The sequence below is a fragment of the Notamacropus eugenii genome, chromosome 1 (assembly GCF_028372415.1).
Source record: "Notamacropus eugenii isolate mMacEug1 chromosome 1, mMacEug1.pri_v2, whole genome shotgun sequence".
NCBI lineage: Eukaryota > Metazoa > Chordata > Mammalia > Diprotodontia > Macropodidae > Notamacropus > Notamacropus eugenii.
The window spans coordinates 496,223,681-496,246,844 of NC_092872.1; the positions used below are offsets into that span (position 1 = coordinate 496,223,681).

General features: G+C 38.3%; 1 protein-coding gene across 1 annotated transcript in view; it reads right to left on the bottom strand.

The window, feature by feature from the left end:
• Window positions 1-17,976, bottom strand: part of PRPF6 (pre-mRNA processing factor 6) — a 66,946-nt gene extending 48,970 nt beyond the window's left edge. Inside the window, exons 1-7 of the mRNA XM_072633233.1 lie at window positions 16,509-17,976; window positions 14,780-14,948; window positions 13,480-13,598; window positions 2,569-2,647; window positions 1,405-1,581; window positions 1,030-1,185; window positions 698-792 (exon numbers count right to left, since the gene is read on the bottom strand). Of these exons, the coding sequence (XP_072489334.1) occupies window positions 698-792; window positions 1,030-1,185; window positions 1,405-1,581; window positions 2,569-2,647; window positions 13,480-13,598; window positions 14,780-14,948; window positions 16,509-17,149 (1,436 nt within the window). The 5' untranslated portion in view covers window positions 17,150-17,976. The remainder of the gene's footprint in view (window positions 1-697; window positions 793-1,029; window positions 1,186-1,404; window positions 1,582-2,568; window positions 2,648-13,479; window positions 13,599-14,779; window positions 14,949-16,508) is intronic.
• Between the last annotated feature and the right edge of the window lie 5,188 nt (window positions 17,977-23,164).

Genomic DNA, 23,164 nt, shown 5'->3' on the forward strand with positions numbered 1-23,164 from the left:
CCTTGCACCTCAATAAGACACATTAAGATATATACAGTATAGCACATCAAAGAATCTAAATTATTTGCTGGCTCTTCAAAACAAGACTGTGAATGCAGTAGCATAATACAACCAAATAAGTTTGGGACACACATGGGGATGCAAATACTTAGGGATGGGAAACACATCTGTGATTTCAGTGGTTACAGGGAATTCCCAAGTGAGTAAACTCCCTCTTATCAATGCAGTCTGGCACCACCTCAGAAACTCATAATCTTAAGAGGGCTGCCTAAAGCATAAATGGCCAACTCAAGCCCAAATCAGATTAAAATGTAATTGGAAAATGTTTTAAAGAATAAAAATACAACATAATGTTAATTTGTGGCTTTTAACTTAATATAAGCATCCTTCCCATCCAAAGATCTGTTTCTATTTGATTTTGATACCACTGGCCTAGAGCATTAAACAGTTAAGTGACTTGCCAAGATCACACGCCAGCATGGGTCAAAGGCAAGACTTGAACCCAAGCTTTCCTAGCTTTGAGGTCAGTTCCCTTTCATGCTGCCTCTATGCAAATATTTAAAAGAAAACAAAAAGCCAGAAGGCATCAAAGTGTTTGGCATGCTGATCTGATATTATCACAACATGAGTGAAATACTTACAATTATAGTAATTTAACATATCATCCTAGCCATACTATTCTCCTAAAATAACTTACTTGATATCTCCTCCATGTGTCGGAATCATAGAATTCAAATCTGTGAGATAACCCTTGGGATCCACCACAGTCTGCCCACTCACAGAATCAGACACCTGCAAATGTAAATGTGAGACAAATAAAACTGAAAACCTCTACTTAATGGATTCCTGGGGGAAAAAAAATCCCAAATCCTGGTGATTCGCTGCAAAAATCTGCAGAGAGAGAGTATGCAACTTTAGCTCAAAGAACAATTAATAATAAAAATTGTCATCAACTTGGGGGTGGGACAGTGAGGATAGCATTGACGTAAAAACCCATGTTCCCTGGAATGGACTATATATTCTACATACCTGGCTCAATCGCATATCCATCAAAGTGTTCCTGGCTTGGCCAATCTTCCTCATGTCCAATTCACCTGTTCCAGGTGTCATCAGCCCAGGTGTCATTCCACCTGGATATGGAGTATTTAATCCTCCGGGGTAGGGTGTATTAAGACCTCCAAATTGCTAAAAGAAAAAGAATGAAAAGAAAATCTATGAGTTGAAGTACCTTACTTTGCGAAGTCTTTCAGGTTAAGTCACAAGCAGTCATGTAGTTTATATGACCACTACATTTGCTTATCACCAGAAATAACTTATGATTTTCTCAAGACTTCATCATAAACACCCCAAATTGTTCGGTTAGATGTGAAAAAAAGAAGAGTTTTTATTCATATGGAGTCTTACTGTTTGTCGGGGATCTACTGAAGTGTGATTCTCTCCAGTCTGTAAATGTTTAGCAAAGAAACTGTCAGGAACAGGGGTAAGTTTCTCATATCGTGGATTCCGCTGGCGTTTGTTTCTAGCATCACCAACTTCAGGAATACTGAGCCACTCTTCTTCTGTAACTTCTGCCAACTTTCTCTGGGAAAAAAGAATCAGTCACTTCAGTTAATACTTCAATTTTTCAAGTGTTTCTAGTTCTAGTAGGATAGGTGCTCTTTCTCTACCAATGCATATCACAATTTCTCCTACACAATCTTCAAAAGCTTAAAAAAACATCAACCCTGTGGCCAATCTAGTGATATAATGTAGCTAGTCTGCAGTAGATGTGATCCATCACAGGTCTATATTAGAAGCCTTTGCATCTTGGCAGGATTTCCCCAGTCCGTGCTTCACTGGCATAATAGCATCTAAGAACCAATGTAATATCCACACAATGATGGAGGAATTTAGTGGAGTTAATTAACACTTAGTTAAAAAAGTCCATATTCATAAACTAAAATCTAAAGCATACAAATTTATGCCCTTAACTGAAAAAGACGTTAACATTAGCATAGTTTTGTGAAGGCACAGTTTCTACTTCACTAGCAACTAACTCATCATTCCACAAAACTGAAAAAACCCTATTTAAGAGCCCAAATAGCATATCTTAGGAAGCAAACTGATTTGTGTTCAACTGGAACATCTTATAGAAAGAGTTTAAAGAAGGGTCTGAATTTTTTTTTGGTTGTATTTGGCTACAGATTTTTTTCAGTTATCCATCAGCAAGCATTCACTTACATATTTTTGTAGTTTTGTTTTAACATTCATTTTTTAAAATTTTGAGTTCCAAAGGTTCTCCCTTCCTCCAGGCCCTCTCCCACCCAGAGAAGGCAAACAATGTATTAACTATAGATATGACATCATGCAAAATATATTTCTGCATTAGCCATGCTGCAAAAAAAGTAAGAAAAATAAAGTGAAAAAAGCATGCCTCAATCTGCATTGAGTTCGCAGATTCCTTTTTTTTTTAAGTAGGAAACCCCCACCTTCTCATTATTCTGAATAAATCAAACAATAGATGATAGTCACACTAGTTCTATGCCAAAATCAAAGCACTAGAATTGGCTTGCTAAACAGTTTGCTTACTTTCAGATCTGAGAATTGCTGCTGAATTTTAGGACGTTCCATACGGTATTTTTCAATTTCTTCTTTTTCCCTCTGTTCCCTAGAAAAAGAAACATTTACAAAAATATTAGGTCTTCGTTCTACAAGGATACCTGAGCTTTACAATACTTTTCAAACATCCGTCCACACAGGAACAATTTCTTAGGCTCTGCATCTAATAAAAATGAGGAATGCTTTATAGTAACAAACATTATTCATTTCCAGATGCAATTATTTAATTATCTTTGCTAATGAAGTGATGCAGTATTACAAATAAGGCAAAAAGTAACATACTAGAATCTTAGAAACCTGACTACTAGAATCCTAGGATGCTAGCACACTAATTTTTAAATTATTTGTACTCCTGCATTTTTCTATTAGCAAAGAAAATCAAAAGTTTACTGTATCCATAAATGATGTTTGTTAAACTTGTTTACATTATGTTCAGCAAAGAAACTATCGGGAACAAGCATAAGTTTTTGAAACATGTTCTCATATTAACAACTAAAGACAGATGTAGCTAATGTTCTAGGAATTCAAAATACTTCAAACCATTAAATGATATTATAAAGATGCAGTTCAGGAAGAACTCTCCACCTTCTCCAACCTTTTCTACTCAACACCTTCCCTTCTCCAAGGCGGTAAACTGCACTGCTTCTCAAATCATGCTAATTAAATATGCATCACAGTTGCACTGACCCATTTCTCAAAATTTATGTTCTATCTAGTTTTTCCACTCTTCCTAAGTAATTAAGTGTTCCTGTCTAATATAGGCTTTTCCCAGCAGCAGAACCTCACTCAGTATACAGTGGAAACTTATAAACTGCCTTTAAGAATAAGAGGAAACAAAAAAATGACATTAACCCAAAAAGTTAAACAAGAGACTGTCATATGAACAAGGTTTTTAAAAAGCTTAAAGACAGCTATGTGACCGTAGGCAAGTCAAGTAATTTTTCAGTATACAAAGGCCACTTAGAACATAATTGGTAGAAGTTCTTCACTTACTAAATTATATCTATGTTATTATGATATCTATGATATTAAATATCAAAGTTCTGGTCCAGGGAGGAAAAGGGAGTTTGACTAAGTTAAAAAGCAGCTACAAGTGGATAGAGTTAAATTTTATTCTGAAAAATTGTACAATGAAAAATTCCTACTTCACATTCCCAAGTCATTTTTTCCCCTCAATAACTTTGCCTTCTTTCTCCAAGATACTGTCCAAAGCCCTGTACTGTTCAACATTTTTATCAGTGTCTTCAATGAAGCAATAGATGGCATGTTTTTCAAATCTTCAGATCACACAGATAGGAGGAATAGCTGACACACTAGATAACAGAATTATCTTGACAAAACGTCAGAAGGATGGGCAATGTCGGATGAGATGAAATTTAATGACAAATGCAAAACCCAACATTTGAGCTTAAAAAAAAAAATCACCTGTATAAAATACAGGATGGAATACTTGAAAGCAATTCATAACTAAAAATCAGTTCACATGAAAAAGACCTGAGTTTTAATGGACAGTAGGCTCAGTGTGACACAGCAGCCAAAAAAAAACCCTTATTTAATCTTAGACTATATTAATAGAAATATATCACCAAGAATAAGGGAGATAACAGAACCACATTGTATTCTCTTCATTTCAGATGATACCTAGAATATCATGTCCCATTTTGGACACTACATTTTCAGAAAGGAAACTGACTACCTTCACTTCACAGAGGCCCTCTCTTCAAGATATAAATGAAACACAATCTTGTGCATAAAGCATTTTCTGATCCTCCCAACTGCTAATGCCTTCATTCCCAAACTACTTTGTATTTAAATACTCTGTGTGTATACATATGTGTGTATATACACACACATACACACACATGTATATATATACACATACACACACATATATACACACACAGATATAGATATTCACTTTACATTTTGGCTATATATGTTTTTATATGTGCTTGATTCCCCCATTAGACATCAAGCTCTTTGTGAATAGGGATTGCTTCATTCTTTGTACTCATATCCTCAGCATCTGGCACAGTACATAGCACATAGCAGACATTTAATAAACACTTGCTGACTGAGGGGTATCAAAATGCCTCATGAAAGAACTGGTTGATGGATTTGAATGTTTAACCATGAGCAAAGAAGCAAGTAATAGAAAAAGATGACAAGATGAAAAGTCTCCCTTGAAAAACATTCCCAGCAAAACTTTAAAGGAAAACCAGATGAAATGATCAAAAAAAAAAAAGACAAATACCATTAAGCTCCTCCATCCAAACCAAGACTGCACAAAAAGGCATCCAGCAGCCTCTGAATACTCTTTGCAGGCATAGTCAGAAGGTCCTATATCCAATAATCACCAGTAAAGAGGGCCTAAAGTTGTCAAAGTCTCAGCCCTGGCCTGTTGGAATCAACATATGGGGGGGAAAAGTCAGTTCTGAGTAAGTCATTGTATATGGAGACTGAAACAACTTAAGAGTCATCCAAATGATCTAAAGCCAGCCATCTCCCAAGTAGGAACCATGCAGGGAAACAAGAAAAGTAGCAATTGTCTAGGGAAACAAGTAAGTGGCAGCATATGGATTCAGTGAACTGAGTCTGACTGGAAGGGGGAACGGGGGGGATGAACTAGAGGAGAGAAGAGAACTTCCAGGCAAATGGCACTATCCCCCTTATTTGGTGGTTGTGCTAGGGGAATTAAGGAGATAGAACTGAGGCAGAGGCACCTTAAGGACACCTGGTAGGGGCCTATCAGATCCTCAGCAGAGGACAGATCCAACTCCCAGAAAGACTGTGCAAGGATAAGGAACTGAGAGCCAAGACTAATATCCAAGCTGAGCCATAAGGAGACTAAAGCAGAGGGCAGAACCTTATCTCAGCCCCAAACTAACCAATCTATTCCAGGTCAGGGCTGAAGAAGGAAGTGAATGTGAGCTGGAAAGTCATCCCATCCACAACTGTAGGCAGGTCAGCCGCAGCATCTGGACCAAAGTGACCAAGACCTAGCATAAAGTCCCAATCCAAAAACTGAGATTAAAAATGCAAGTAAACAGAGTGTGGGGAGCGGGGGAGAGGGGAGGGCTAAGGACAAGGATGATACATCGACACTGAAGCCCAAGCTGAGGCAAAATCTGCCCCAGTCAGAGCTAGAGCCTCAGAAGGAGGCCCAGAGGCAGTCAGCTTGGCTATGTCTGACCACTCCTATCAAAGAAGGAGGGAGATGAGGATGGGATCATGAGATGGAGACCTAAACTAGCCTGTGGGGCCCAGAATGTGCCCACTCAAGTAGAGAGTGACCATCCTAAAGAAGATGAGATGCAGGATTGTGGGAACTCTGAAGAAGACTTGAACTGGGAGCTGGAATATGGGGCAGCAAACAGTGTCCCTACAGAGCAGAAGGCTAAGACTCCTGTTAAGGAGTTGATTGCTGACCAAGGGAATCTGTACGGTGCTGAAGACATCCACCATGCTACCATTCAAGAATTCTGCCTCTGGGCACCTCTGGCACAGCAAGGAAACATGACCTATGACCCAAGCTGGCACCACCCTGCTCCCCACTATTCCAAAATGATGTCTGAGATGATGATGCCAAAGACTGAAACTCTGGAATGCTTTCCTGCCTTGGAAGTTGGGCTGGGGGGGAGGGGTGTCTCTCCCCTTGGTCTTCTTCCCATCCATAGCATTCCCTCATTCCTGCTTGGGAGATGGGACCTTTCATTGGGGAATGGTGTTGGGATGGATCCTGGAAGCTGCTGCATTCTCATAGACTTTTGGATTTAAGAAGGGAAAGAAACTCTTTCTCTCCTGTTTTCTTTTGAGTTTTGTTGGCACAATCCTGCCTGGAATTAGGGTAGGCACTGTGGCATTAGAGGAAGGGGAGGTTCCTGGTGGATTTTTTTTTTCTTAAATAAAAGTTGAAAAATCAGAAAAAATATGAATAAACAGAAGAAAATTATAAATCCACTGAAGAATTACTATGCATTAAGAGAAACCCAATAGGTAAATACAGAAGAAGAAAATAACTTCACAATGAAAACAAGTGGAGCTTCCCAAAAAAAATGATTTAGCCAGAACTCTAAAGCATTAATGAAAGATAAACCAAGAGAAAAATAAATTAATATTTATCTGGGGGAGGGGGAGAGTAAAACTATGAATAACTGTACTCTTCAAATATTTAAAGGATTTTAATTAGACTTATTCTGTTTGGCTTCAGAGGACTAGAATTATAAACTTGGGAAAGAAACTTGAAGATGATAAAGGCTTCTGGAAAGAAAGATAGGTTTGGATTTAAAAATGAGATTTGGATTTCTGCACAACAGCGTACAATATAAGAATGACAGACTCTTGGCCAGAGAAGGAAGACATAAAATAAGTCAGTAGGAACACATATGCCCAAAATCCAACAAATAAAATTTTTTAAAAAGACTTATAAAGGGAGGGAGAAATATGCCAATGTATACACACCAAAGCAGATGCCAGAGAGAAGCTACAACACAGCTGTAGCACATCCAGAAACTGAAAAGAAAAAAGATCCAAGCAAGGAGTCAACTATGGTCCTCAGATGTCTATATACCTAAAGGTCTCTAGAGAGGCATTATAGTGGAGTGAACAGAGCACTGAACTGCAATCAGAAAGACCTGAATTTGAATTCCATCTGAGACATGTCCTAGTTACACAGACGACCCCAAGCAAAACTCTTAGCCTCTCTGAGCCTTAGTTTCCCATTTGTCAAATGGGGATGATGATAGTGTCAACTTCAATGGGTTAAGAGGATCAAACAAAAAATGCATATAAAGTCCTCTGCAATCTTTAAGGGACTATTAAAATATGAAAAATTAAACACAAATATGTATAATTTTTTGGTTGTTCAATTGTTTCAGTGGTGTCCGACTCTTTGTAAGCCCATTTGGAGTTTTCTTGACAAAAATAACAGTTTGCCATTTCCTTCTCCAGCTCATTTTAGAGATGAGGAAATTGAGGCAAACAGGGTTAAGTAACCTACCTAGAGTCATAAAGCTAGCAGCTGAGGCCATAACTGAACTCAGGAAGACGAGCTCAGGCTCAACATTCCCTCTACCTAACCTCCCTCTACCTAACCATCCCATCTAAACACAAATATATATATAAGTGTGTGTAATGAATAAGGAAGCTTAATTCCAGGAGGAAAATTTGACATCAAAGTACTATTACTGACCCTCAATGGGTCATGACCCATGACCATGATATAAGTCTGGAAGAATATATATATATTTATCAAAAGAAATAAAATAGGTAAAAAAAAAAAAAAGAGGTAAGGGTAAAGTAGCATTATATATTAAGATTCAATTCAAGGAAATCAGGAATCAAAGAAGGGAAGCATGGTGGAGAGTACTGAGTGAAGATGAACATCAGCAGAAACAAAGTTATTATTATCAACAGATTATACTACGTATCACCTGGTCAAAAACGGAACAACAGATAAGGGAAAAAGAACTCAAGATTGACAGACAGGCATGTTAAGGCAGTGATGGAGAACTTCAATTAAATGGAAATCTGGTGGAGCTTCCTCTTGGCTCAAGTAGAGCAATTAATATTTTCTAGATTTACCTTAATAAGTTTATGCTTCAGAAGGTGGAAGAATAATGAGGGGAATGTCCTTTTTGGACCTGATTCTCACCAAGAAACAGAACTGGTGGCTGGAACAGAACTGATGGGAACCTTGGGGAGGAGTCACTCAATCTTTGAATCTGTGACAAAGAACCAAACCGAGCATAGCTTGACATGCCCTCCAGATTCTGAAAGAACAACTTTTAAAAAGTTCAGAGAAAGGAAAGGCAGAATCTCATGGACTGAAATTCTACAGAACAAGTAAGACCTCTACAGGAGGAATGAAAAACGCTCAAGAATAAAATCCTGAAAACATAAAGAGAAGTCTGTTAAGAAGATAAGACAGGATTGTCTAAAAAGACCAATCTGGATATATGGGAAATTCTTTTACTTAGATTTTCTTTTTTTACTATTTTTAAAATTTTAATTTACTTTTAGTTCCAAATTCTCTCTTTTCCCACACCCAGTGAGAAGACAAGAAAAATAAAACCTATTACAAATATGTATGGTCACACAAAACACATTTCTTTATTAGCCATACCTTTTTTTAAAAAAAATACTTTAAAAAAAAGAGGATAAAATACAATTCAATCTGTACTGTCTATCAGTTCTGTATCTGGGGATGGATAGCATGCTTCATCATGAGTCCTTTGGAAATGGGACTGGCTATTGTGTTGATCAGTCACCAATCTTTCAAAGTTGACTATTTTTACAATTTTGCTGTTACTGTATAAATTATCCAATAAATGTTATTAATTATATTAATATATAATTACACAAGTAATGGTTTATTAATATTATTAATAATTTGCTATTGATAATTTACCAGAGTACATATTTATAAAATATGTATGTTCTGATCATGTCTGTGGACTTTTTCCTTTTGAACTTGGAGAACTACTGCTAAGGAGAAAGAGCTGAAAGAAATGAAACTGAAGTAGCAGGGAGGAGGCAGGAGGGTGTTGGTGCCATTTTTGTCTAAGTACTCCTGGACACTGAAGTGGCTGAGGTTTGCTGCTGTTGCCAGACTCACTGGAAATTGAACAAACAAGCACACACACACACACACACACACACACACACACACACACACACACACACACACACACACACACACACACACACACACACACACACACACACACACACACACACACACACACACACACACACACACACACACACACACTCTCTCACTCACTCTCTCTCTCTCTCTCTCTCATGCAGAATTCCACACAGGTTCCACCCTAATCAGCACATGAAAGACACTTAGATAAGACCATAGCTCTGGAACTGGCAGAGACCTTGACAAAACTGAAAAAGTTCAATGCCCTTATTTCACAGAAAAGGAACTATGGAAACTTAAGTGATTTGCCCAAGATGAAATAGTGTGTGGCAGATATGAACACAGAAAACAGGACTCCAAACAAATCAATCAATAAGCATCAATTAAACACCTATTATGTGCCAAGGGGCAGCTAGGTGACACAGTGTATAGAGTACTGGGCCTGGAGTCAAGAAGACTCATTTTCCCAAGTTCAAAGCTGGCCTTGGACACTTACTAGCTGTGTGACCCTAGGTAGATTTTTTTTTTTAAGACGTATACAGAAGATGGATGAGTGGGCTAATAATAAAAGTATAAACACAAAAACATGGGGCAGTCCTATAAAAACAGTGGCAGGGCAATCAAAATTCAGAATGAGCTAAGAAGGCTGGTGAGAAAAATTAAAAACAACAAAAATGAAAATGTTTTCTAAGTATTGGGGAAAAGATGAAGATAAAAGGACCATTGCTCGGGGAGAGTGGGGAAATAAAAAATTCCTTTGCTCAACTTTTATTTTGCTTATTTTCTCTACCAATAAGAATGATCTTGGCACTGAAAGGATAAAACAAAAATGGCTAATAGGAAGTTCATACTCATAATAAGTAGAGAGACAGAAAGAGAGCATTAGATGCTTTAAATGAGTTCAAGTCACCAGGACCAGATGAATGACATCAGAGTACTTAAAAAAAAACCTGACAGTCAGGATTACTGAGCTACTGTAACTAGTCTCTCAAAACACTGGGCAACTGAATCGGAGGAAAACAATGGCATCCCAGTCTTCAAAAAATGGGAGAGTAGGCCAATGAGCTTGACTTTTGATTTCTGTAAAAATTATGAATTATTATAGATATGGTTAATAAATATCTAGAAAAGAAAGAAGTGATCACAAAGAGACAGCATGGCATCATGAAAATAAGTCATATAACAAAATAATGAATTGATCACTGTATAATAATAATGACTAAGCCTGGCCCTTGAAAAGAGTTGAGAAAATGTACCTCCCTCTCTTCGTTGAAGGAGTAGGGAATTTATTTTATATCCTATAAATTTGCTAAAGTCATTGATTATTTAATTATTAGTTGACTCCTTAAGGTTCTTTAAGTATATCATCTGCAAGAAGTGATAATTTTATTACTTCTTTATCTTACTATCCTTTCAATTTCTTTTTTTCTTTTATTGCCACAGTCAGAATTTCTAGTACTATGTCAAAATGAAGTGGTAACAATGGGCATTTTTTCTTCACCCTTGAATTTATTAGAAAGGATTCCAGTTTATCTCTGTTGCAAATATTGGCAGCTCTTGGTTTTAGATATATGCTATTTATTATTTGAAGGAAAGGTCCCTGTATTCTTGTGTTTTCTAATGTTTTTAACAAAAATGGGTGTCAAAAGCTCTTTTTACATCTATTAATATATTGATGTGAAAAATCATGATTTTTGTTGATTTTGTTCTCTAAACTTGGTGAAGTTATTTATAGTTTTCATAATATTAACCCAACCCTAGTCAAAGAATATAATCTTTGTATTAAACTGCTCTAGCTTCTTACTGATGTTTTATATTAAATTTTTTACATCTATGTTCATTAGGGATATTAGTTTATAATTTTCTTTCTTTTTTGATTCTCCCTGGTTTATTTATCAAAGCCATATCTGTGTCATATTAGGAATTTGATGGAATCCCTTCGTTTTTTTTTTTACACCAAAATATGTAATATTGGAATTAACTATTCTTTGAATATTTAACAGAATCCATTTGTAAATCTGTTTGGTCCTGGAGATTTTTTCTTTTGAAAGTTCACTTATGGTTTTTTCAATGTCTTTCTCTGAAACAGAATTAAATACCCTATTTCTGGTTCTATTAATATGGGTATGTTATACTTTTACAAAAACTCATTTTTTTTTCATTTTAAGTTGCTGGTTTTGTTGGCATGTACTTGGGTAAAATAGTTTCTAATAATGTCTTTTATTTCTTCAACATTTGCTGTGAATTCTCACTTTTCATTTTTGATACTGATAATCTGGTTCTCTTTTTCTAATCAAAATGGTTAATGATTTGTCTAATTTACTGGGCTTTAAAAAAGCTACTATTTTATTTACTAATAAAAAGGTGAAGCTTTTTTGCTTTCAATTTTGTTAATTTCCTCTTTAATTTTCAGGGTTTCTAGTCTGGTGTTTAACTGGGACTTTTTAATTTGTTGGCTTTCTAGTACTTTTAACTGCATTCCCAATTCATTGATCTGTTTTTTCTTTTTTGTTAAAAAAAAAAATTTAGAAACATAAATTTTCCCCCAAAGACTGCTTTTTTCTGCATCCCCCAAAATATGGAATGTTATGTCATTGTTATAATTATCTTTAATGAAGTTATCTATCATTTCAGTGATTTGTTCCTTTGACCAAACAATTCTTTAAGCTTAAGTTATTTAGTATCCAGTTGATTTTTAATATGTTTTTCTGTGGCCCTTTATTAACAGAATTTTTATTTTATTGTGATCAGTAGAGGATATATATAACTTTTCTGCATCTTTTGTGAATTTTTTATCCTCATGTTCTCAGACATAACCAATTTCTGTAAAGGTGCCATGCACAGCTGAGACTTAAGTCTATTCTATTTTTATAAAATACAGAAAACAATAACTTGAGCAAACTTGCAGGGCATAAAATAAACCCACACAAATCATCAGCATTTCCTTAAAATACCAATATAACTCAGTAGGAAGGAACAGAAAGAGAAACTTCATGAAACTACCGTTGAATGTATAAGAACCATATAAATGTAACCACAAACAACTGTTAACAGAAATAAAGACAGATCTAAATAACTGGAAATACGAAAAGTGAACAAATATAATAAAGATGTAATACTACCTATATTAATTTACTTATTCAATGCCATACCAGTCAAACTACTAAAAGATTATTTTATAGAACTATGAAACATAATACTGAAATTCTTTTTAAAAATCAAGACTTTCAAGAGAAATAATGAGAAGAAATGAGAACAAATTAATTTTTGGTCATTGTGCTTTCAGAAACCTTTTACTATTGCCAAATTTTTCTCAACCCCACAGTCTAAGAAGTGTTGGGCTAGATCATAATAGTTAGATGCATTCAGAAATGAATGAACAGTCAGATACAAAAGAATAATCATTAACTACTGACTGCCAATAGTGAAAGGAGGTCTCTTGTCTTTAACACTGGTTTTAACATTTTTATCAATGACTTGTAAAAAAGCAAAGATGGCAAGCTTATCAAATTTTCGAATGAATAAAAGTTGGGAGGTAGAGAGCTAATAGTGGATGACAAAGAATCCAAAATGATCTTCAAAAGAAATTCTGATCTGAATTTAATAAAATAGAAGGTTAAACAACTTCAAAGAACTTAAAAAAAAAAGTCTTCACCAGTACAAGATATAAATGATTTGGCTATAAAGAAGTTGGTCCAAAAAACAACTAGGGGTTTTGGTAGAACCATAAGTTCAGTAGTTAAAATTAGAAAGGTGACAGTCTCATTGGAACTTGTCCTAATTAGATCACATCTTAAATATTGTGGTTACTTCTGTGGTGTGAAATTTGAGGCACAATAACTTGTTCAAAATATCAATGCAAATTTTTGGCATAGCCAAATGCAGAACTCAAGACTTTCTGACTCCTCTACTCAGGCTCCAAGAACATAACAGTTTCTTGGTAAGTCCCCTGCAAGCATTTATAGAACACTGAAAGGAACAATGGATTCAGAGGACCTGGGTTCAAATACCACCTCTGATCCTTCCTGTGTGACCTTGGGCATGCCACTTAACTTCTCTCAGCCTCAATTTCTCCACTTCTCAAAAGGAAAGATATAGGACGAGATGGCCCCTGACATTCTTTCAGTTTTAGATTTGTGATCTAAGCAGACACTACCACTAAATATCGAGCTGTTCTCAGAAATTAAATAAACTAAATAAACTAAAAAGTATGGAGCAAAAGTTGTCTTTACCTTCTTTCTTTTCTTCTTTCATCCATCCTTTTGTCCAGTGCAGCATAAATAGCATCTGCTTCCTCATCATCTTTTTCATAAGGACCACTTGAGAAAAGACTCCCAGCATAACCATTAAACTAAGAACCAAAGAAATAATTTCTAAATTAATTTATTCCTTCAATAAGAATGACATCAACAGAAGAAAGGATAACCACTTCTTGTCAACATAATCCTAAGTAAAACTGTCTCTTCAATATTTTCAGAAAAGGTGTGTACTATAGAATATTTTAAAGAATAAAACCTTAATTTAGAAAAGAATTATTATACAGTTATGAATCACAGAATACCACAATCTCAAAGTCAAAAATACAGGGAACCCAAAGAATAATAAAAAAACACATGAAGAGTGTAAATAGGTCAGATGCATCTTACTAATGATGACTTATGTTCAAATAGTGGTGTAAAAAATGTTATCAAGGACACACAACTAGAAAAAAAGGTGACATGGTCAAATTTTAAGAAGAATAACTGATGGACTCCTTAAGTGGTGAACTAGTATCTAAGAAATACTCAACAAAAAAGAGGAATGTCTCCAGGGCATTGGAGAGATACTCCAGAGAGAAGTTTAGCATAAGATGACAAGGTATGGATAGAATGGAGTCTAATCAGATGAAGGAAAGGTCTACCTAGAGGAGATCATGGATCTAAATTATTTCTCTTCACTAATCAGAAAGCATATATATATATGAAATATAACAAAATATAAAAAAAAATACCAGTAATCAAACTTGTAAGTGTTCATTATCACTCACATTCAAGACAAAATGCCCTTGGTCTCAAGGAACAGATACAGATAGGAGAATTCATCTCCCTTCTTCGCAGAAGGGATTACCAAATCAGTGATACATTCATGAGTTTTACTCAACTTTCTCCTCCCCTTTTTTATTATTCATTGTAAGGGACAACTCAGGGCAGGATGGAGGAATACACTGGGAAAGGTAGATAACATAAAACAAAACATAACAATAATTTTCTTAAAGTCAAGATGCTACGTTAATACAATTTTCTTGCTTTTTACTTGTTATTCTGATATAGTTGAACATAAATGATCTCTCATGTAGAGATACAACAGTTACACCAACATTTCAATTTATTCTTACCCTTTCTCACCTTAACAGTCTCATAAATAGCTAAAACATAAAAAATAAATCAACCACATAGATTATTGTCTAGCATAGATGCAGTATAACAGTAGGGGTAGTTTAAAGAGCCTCTTTCCTAGGGAAAAGTCCATGAAAGGCCCAATACATGTTATCACCTCATCATAATTAGTGTCATTCAAATCTTCATCATCATCATCTGCAGCCTGGTTTTTCTTCATCTGGTCCCCTACAGTCCTCTTGCCTGGTGGAGCATGTCGATCATCCACTGGGTCGTTGGCATCACGAGCAGGCCCAATATCTGACCGGGTGGTAAAACCAGTGGCTCTGCAGGAAATGGCATGGATTCAGCTACTGATATATGATCACTCTCCACAAATGTTTAAGATATTTGTTTAATATCAATATATGACACTTATATAAAGATTTAAAGTTTGCAAAGTGATTTACACGTTGTCTCATTTCAGACCCAAAATAATCCTGTGAGGTATGTACATCTCTTACTCTTTCCACTTTGTATTTGAAGAAGCCATGGTTCAGAAAGGTTAACTGATTTGGACCGTCACACACCTAATAAGTATAAGAGGCAGGGTTTTAATCCAAGTGAAGCCTCTATCCATGAAGCCATATTACTTCTTAACAGATTTCAATCAAGTCAAAAAATACTCATTAGGTGCTATGCTGCAGGATGCTGAGCAGTGGGGATACAGAGACAGAGGCAAAAACAGTCTCTACCCTCAAGGAGCAAGGACTCCTAATGATGGGAGATAACATGCAAACAACTATATACAAAATGGAGAAAATCTGAGAGGAAAAACACTAATATTCAGGACAACTGGGAAAGAAAGTTATCTTGTAGAAGGTGGGGTTTAACAGACATGAAGTAAGCTAGGGAAGATAAGGGAGCAAAATGTCATTTCATCTACCTTACCCTTACACCCATTTCCCTCCTCTGTTTTTCTAGCATACTCCTAAACACTTTTATTTCTCTAGTAAAGGGAAATTTATGGGGAGGAAAAAGTAATTTCAACATGCCACAGTGCTATTTCAACGGAAATTAAGCATTGCTGTATTCTCAAAACAAAACTTAAATGCTTTAAACTGTATAGGAAGATGAAATCTCTGGTCTATTGCTGAAAGGACATTGTGTTCAGTTTTTTCCCCTAACTGGATCAATTAAGACAGACGAAAGATGAGCTACAGGTAGGAAAGATGAAATGTTACAATCTGTCCAATCCAGGATCAAGAAAGAGAGCTTGAACGTAAGGCAGTGGGGTTTCCCAGAAGGAGCCCTGGGCTGAATCAGGAATCCCGAAATTGAAAATCCCTGCAGTGACACTTCCTGGCTCAGGTGGCAAAGCATCTAATCTCCCTAAACCCCAGGTATCCGACTTGTAAGACGTAGGGGATGTATTCTTGCATCAGTCACAGCAGGGTTGCAAGAGAAGTCTTTGGCAAACCCCGCGGCTTACTTAGTACTGAACGGTGGTCACTATTAGGAGGCAGTACTTGTTTGGATAAAGATGGGTAAGGAGAGCGAACTGAAGATCAAGGCCTGCTGGGGAATCGGAGGGAATGAAGAGAGAGGAAGACAGGGGAGGGATAAATAGGATGAGGAGAGACAGAGAGAAAAGAGAATAGAAAGGACGATAAGTATGGGGTGGGGAAAGTGTGTGTGTGTGTGTGTGTGTGTGTGTGTGTGTGTGTGTGTGTGTGTGACAGACCAGCCCCCCCAGAGCAGCCTCCACCGCTCCCCACCCCTCCCCCGAGGGCACGGGCGGACGACCAGAGGGCGGAGGAGCGATGAGGGACGCAGCTTCCACCGGCCCAAGGCCGTCTCGCTCTCGTTCGGGCCCCGGCCTCGGCTCTGCTGCAGTCCCCGCTCACCCGCGGCCCAGCCCCGGCACATAGCCAAGGGGCGCGGGCATTCCCAAGAACGGCTTCTTCTTCTTGTTCATGGTGTCTGCTGGTAGCGGGAAAGCCGGGGATCTCCGGGGAAGCCAAGGGGGACACCCCAAAGTACTCCTCCGAGACTGAGATGTCGCAGAACCTCGGACCTGAGGAGGAGGAAGTACGTCACCCGAAACCCGGAAGTGTAGAACGTCTCCGTTGCGACGCCCCACCCCTCCTCTTCCTCTCTGGAGGTTGACAGGAAGCACTTTTTCCCTAGCCTTCCGGCCCGACGGTGTCAAAACAGCGAGGGCCCTAAGTGGTAGGTGTCTACGCATGCGTAGGAGATCCGTTCTGGGGAGGTCGCCGGGAGCGTGGGAATGTGGGAGCGCCTTTTGTGCACATGCGCGCAGGTACACAGCTTCTCCCCCTCCCCGCATAAAGCTGCCCACGCTCTTCCTACCTGGCTCCGCCCACGGATACGATACACGTAACGTAAAGACACAAAGCTCCCAGCTCGTGAACACGGACGCACGAAAACACAATTCAGTTCGTTCAAGAAGCTTTGATTTAGCACTTGCTAAAATTGCCAGGTATTCTGCTAGGACCTGTAGATAGAGTGACAAAAATGAAATCATGCGTACCGTCAAGTCAAGTGGCTTCCGTGCCACCCTGGGGAAAGTGACAGGCTAATAAATACAGAATAATTCAGGGGGTGGCACCGAGGAACCAGAAAAGTCCGTGGTCAGGGCATTAGCCTGGAGCCGAGATACGGAAATAGCGAAGGAGCCCAAAAAGCAAAGGTGAGGGGAGAAGTCTCCAGTGCACAAAGGCAAGGAGAGGAGACAGGCTTCAGAGGAATGACCAGTAGGTCAGTGTGGCTGAAAGGCAGGATTGTAAGTCTGAGAAGAGGCTTTGGAAGGACTCTGCAGACTAAAGGAAGGAGATTGTATTTTACCCAAGACTGACTATGAATGAAAGGGAAGGATGTGAGAGATGTGAAGGTTAGACCAATAACATTTAGCAGTTCATTGGATATAGGGGTTAAGGAAGACCTGAGGGTCAAGGATGATGCCCAACATAGTTTGGAAACCTGATTGAAAGGATTGTGGTGCCTTCATGGAAGTTAAGAAGAAGGGTGGGCTTAAGGAGGATTGTGAAATTCTGTTGTGAACATGTTGAGTATGAGATGCCTACAGGGCATCCAGGCAAGGCAAATATGTCCAGCAGGGAGTTGGTGATGTAAGATTGGAACTGAAGAAAGAGATGTAGGCTAGATATGTAGATTGGGCAGACATTCAGAGATGACATTTGAATCCATGAGAAGCTGATGAGATCACCTACAAGAGGGGCTTTTAACCTGGGAACTAAGAGCTTGGGTTTTTAGAAATATTTTGATTATAACTTCACTATAATTTTTTTACTTTGCAATTGTATGTATTATATTTTATACATTAAAAAAAATTATTCTGAGATTGGATCTGTAGCTTCACCAGACTGCCAAAAATGTCCCTCCCCCCCCAAAAAAGTTAAGAATATTTGACTTTGGCACAGAAATGAAGATGGTACATGGTACCTTGAGGTGGGGTTCAGGGGTGCAGGGGAGAGTACATGGACAGTGATCCAGCAAAGGAGATTGAGAAGAATCTGTCATACAAATTGGAAAAGAAATGAGAGTACATAATAATAGTTAACATTATATAGCACTTTTATGTATCAGGCACTATTGTGTTACAATTATTATCTTATATAATACAACAACCATGAGCTTCTGGCAGGAGGAATGAGGAGAATTTTGTTGTTGTTCAGTTATTGTAGTCATGTCCAACTCTTCCAGACCCCATTTGGAGTTTTCTTGACAAAGACAATGGAGTGGTTTGCCATTTCTTTGTCTAGTTCATTTTACAAATGAGGAAACTGAGGCAAACGGGTTCAGCACATGCCTAGGATCACCCAGCTAGTAAGTATCTGCGGTCAGATTTGAACTCAGGAAGGTATAGCTTCCTGACAGAAAGCATGGCAATCTGTGCGCCATAGCGCCACCTAGCCACCCTGCTTTTCATATGCAACTGTGCTGTTCAAGCATCTGAACTTTCCAAAGATGTGGAATGTTAATTTTGCATTTAAAGACTTTACCATACATTTTTCTGTATTTTTACCCATCCTTACCTTTCAGCTTTGCTAAAGTCTCACTGGGGCACACAACTATACCTCTGTTGAGGAGTCTTGTATAATTTTGAGTTATGTCCCTACTCTCAAGAAGCTTATAATCTAAGGGGGAGACAACATGCAAAGAAATACATACAAAGCAAGCTCTGTTACAGGAAAAATAGGAAATGGCTAATAGAGGGGAGGCCCTGGAGATAAGAAAGGTTAGGAAAGGTTTCCTGTAGAAGGTGAGATTTTAACTGAGACTTAAAGAAAGCCAGAGAACTTAGTAGTTAGAGTGAAGGAAGAACATTCCAGGCATGGAGGACAGCTGAGAAAATGCCCAGAACTGAGAGATGGAGTGTCATCTTCATGGAACAGCTAGGAGGCCAATGTCACAGGATTGAAGAATATGTACTGGGAAATAAAGTGTAAGAAGACTGGAAAGATAGGAGAGGGCTAAATTATAAAGGGCTTTGAATGCTGAACAGAACATTTTGTACCAAAGACCTTTCCAAGCCATCTCTCAGTTGTGTACTTGTTCTTTTATCTCCTTTAAATTTCACTTTATCCCGGTGTGGTTCTGGGGTTCTGATAGCCAGGACTCTTCTAGACAGGTTAACATGTCCCTTCCCATACACACCAGCTTCTAATTTATCCCCTTCTCAGGGTTCCCCAGCTCTTGTAGCCACTGCTAGATGGATCCTATGACATAGAGATCTTCTGCTCCTGTCCTGAGACATTCAGGAGTGGAAGGAAGACTAGAGTGAGGTCATTCAGTATGGTCTAATTGATGTCTCAGCCACCAGACCTCAGAACCAGTAGAAGGGAAAGAGAAAATGATCAGAATGGAGGGGCAACATCCCCTGAGTCAAACTTCCCCCATACTTCCTTATATTCCACATTCCTGCTCATATACACATGAGTATCTCTATACCTACCAGCATGCTACCATTTTCTCCTTATAACTCCTTGGCCCAGACTTGTGGCAAGTATATGACCTACATAACTATCAATCCACTCATCTGGAAGAGACTTGTCCAAGATCACACAGGAAATGCCCCAGGTGCCTTGTTAGGTACCCTGCTCTGATAGCCCCTTCTGAGGGAAGAAGTTGGAGGGCCTGAAACTATGAACTCTTCTACTAATACCATCATCACCACCCCATACACATCACCCAGGGGTATAGGAGTAAATGCTTAAAAACCGGCTCTCTGGAAAAATGGACATATGGCAAACTAATAAGTTTACTCTTCATCTAACAATTTCTCCATCACTTCCTTAAGTCTAGACAATCAACAAAGCAATAGCTCAAACCCTGATTTGTAACACTGACTAATTTCTGAGGTGAAATACACACAGAGAAAATTTAACATTTAGCTCTCTCTTTGAGAGGTTTGAGCTGACTCTAGCATATTCCTAGTATTCACTCCTCAAACTCACAGGAGTCCCTCCCACAGGGCCAATTTGTGGAAGTGGGAAGGGCTGAACGTTCATTAACTTTAGGACCTGTCAGTCATCAACTCTTCTCTGTTTTCCCTGGCAAAAAATTGGCCTCAGAAACTTGTGGGCATGTTTAGGCAACAAAAAGGGAGACCGTCACTTCCTGGCTGTGGGAGCGTGTAGGTGTGGCAGCAGCCCCTCAGGGTAAAGCCACAGGGACATAGAATAGGAATGAGACTACGGTAAAAAAAAAAAAAAATAAGACTAAAATGTATAGAGCCAGAACCCTAGAAAGAGAGAGGGTCTTCCAAGAGAGACCAAGCTACTCCACCAGGATAAAGAGATCTCTCCCTCTTCCTGGGAGGAAGCCCTGGGATCAGATAAGGAAGGGCTGCTCTCCCAAGGCTTCTAAAACAGGATTGAGGCAAAAGTTGAGGATGCAAATAGAAAATAGAGAATGGAGTCCCTAAAATTTGCCAACCAAACCTTTCTGAATTCAGAGATTTAGATACTACATATTCTGAAGATCATAGTCACATGTTATTTTGTTTTATCATTGACTTAACAAACCTTCTTTTGAAATATTTAGACCTTCTCTTTGCAGCATAGGGTTTACAGCAGCAATTCTCAGGAGGGTCCATGGAGTCAAAACTATTTTTATAATTATATGAAGACATTTTAATTTCTAATACAATAAATATCACATAACTCCACGTGAACCAAAGTTCTTTGGGATGGCCTCAATCATTTCTAGGAGTTACTGTAAAGAGACCCAGAAATTTGAGAAACTATGGTACATGGGGTATCTATACTTAGACCAAGGAAACTTGAAGGATCTTCACCTCCTTGGAGGTTTATATTGTGGCTGGTTTACCTTCCTGCCTTGGACCTTCCCTCACAGAACTTCCCTAGGAGTCTGACTATGAAATTCTAATTTACCTAGAATTAGGTATAAGTGAGATATAGACAACATTATTCTCCCAAAAACAATCAGAGTTCGTGGTGCTGTGTGAAGTGAGCACTGTGCATAGTAACAGCAATACTGTTCAATGACCAACATTGATAGACTTAGATCTTTTCAGCAATACAAGGGTCTAAGACATTCCAAAAGATTCATAATGGACAATGCTGTCCACATCCAGAGGAAGAACTATGGAGTCTGAATGCGGATCAAAGCATACTATTTTCTCTTTTTTGTTCTTTCTTGTGGTTTTTCCCTTTTGTTCTGATTCCTCCTTTAACACCATGACTTATGTGGAAATATCTCTAATAAGACTGTACATGTATAGCCTACATCGGATTGCTTGCCATCTTGGGAAGGGGGAGAGGGAGAAAAAAATTTGGAACTCAAGCTCTTATAAAAGTGAATGTTGAAAACTGTCCACATATAATTGGAAAAAATAAAATAATATTAAGTGGGGAAAAAAAATCACAGAGTTCACTCAGAGCTGGACTATATCTACGGTTGACAGGACTACTCTTCAATTTTGGGGGGTTTTATCCAAAGGAAGGATAGTTCCTTCGTGCCCAGGACATCTGAGATATCTTGAAGACGAGGGAGTATCATGAATTTCCAAAGTCCATGAGGAAAATCTCAGCCTCACTGAATTCAAAGATTCAAAGGAAGCACAAGGACTACCTCATTTTTATATTTATATCCCCTGTGCTTACAGTGCTTGGCATATAGGCATGTAATAAACACCCATTAATTGACTGATTGATGAGTCACCTTTTTAGTTCTGCCTGAAACAGTGAGACAATCCATACTTTTAAGGACTTTACATCCCCTTTAGATCTTCAGATTCAGAGAATCTAGGATACCCCTTGGGGAATGGTGGCTTGACACCCAGCTCCTATCCGCCTTAAGATATCTCAATTGTCCTGAGCACCTGGAAACTTACTTTCTTTTGACAAAAACTACCTGAGTTCAGTCTCTACCTCCTCATTTCCCTCAGCCAGAGTATTGTCCTTAAATCTTGTATGGAAGGAAACTGCGCCTGATTTGGAAATCTGATCACCTATACCTCTCCTCGGAGAAGTAACATTCCAAGGCAGAATTCTTACCCTTGGGCTTGGAAGAACCAGGAAGAAATAGGGAGCTAGGTTGAAGGATAGAGGCTTAACTTATTTGCCCCAAACCATACAACTCAGCATCAGTAATGAGGACTCAATTAAAAGCAGATTTTTTGACTTCATCTAATATTCATTTCACTATACATATACATCACTTTCTTCTTTTCTAGAGACCCAGTTGGATTACCAGAGTTGTATGGGCTGGAGAGAGAAGAGGAGCTCATATTTCTATAGCACATTAAGGGTTTACAGAGTGCTTCCTTCACACTGACCCTGTAGAGGAGTTAGTTCAACTGCACATTATATGACCCTCAATAAACTCCAGTGGCTCCCTATTTTCTCCAGGAACAAATACAAAATGCTGTTTATCATTCAAAACCCTTCATAACCTAACCCCCTTATACCTTTCCAGTCTTCTTACACTTTACCCCCCAATACATATTCTTTGATCTCCTGGCTGGCTGTTCTATGAACAAGACACTCCATCCCTCAACTCTGGGCATTTTTTCTGGTGGTCCTCTATGCTCTTCCTCTTCCACTCCAACTATTGACCCCCCTGGCTTCCTTTAAGTCCCAACTAAAATCTTACCTTTTACAAGAAGCCTTTCCTGACCCCTCTTAAATCTAGTGCTTTCCTTTCATTAATTATTTCCTACTTACCCTGTGCATATCTTGGTTTGTATATATTTGTTTGCATGTTGTCTCCCCCATTAAATTGTAAGCTCTTTGAGATTAGAAGCCTCTTTTTGTATCCTCAGCACTTAGCCCAGTGTCTGGTACACAGTAGGAACTTAATAAATGATTTTTGAATTGAATATGAGAGGAGTGAGGATCAGAAAGGTTGAGTGACTTGTACAAACTTGCACATAAATTAGATTGCCCAAAGTCAGACAATCAGGATTTGGATCCATGTCCTCTGATTCCAACAATCCTTTCTCCCCATGTGACATGAAGAAATTACTTTTTCTCCTGGCTTTTTTTTTCATGCT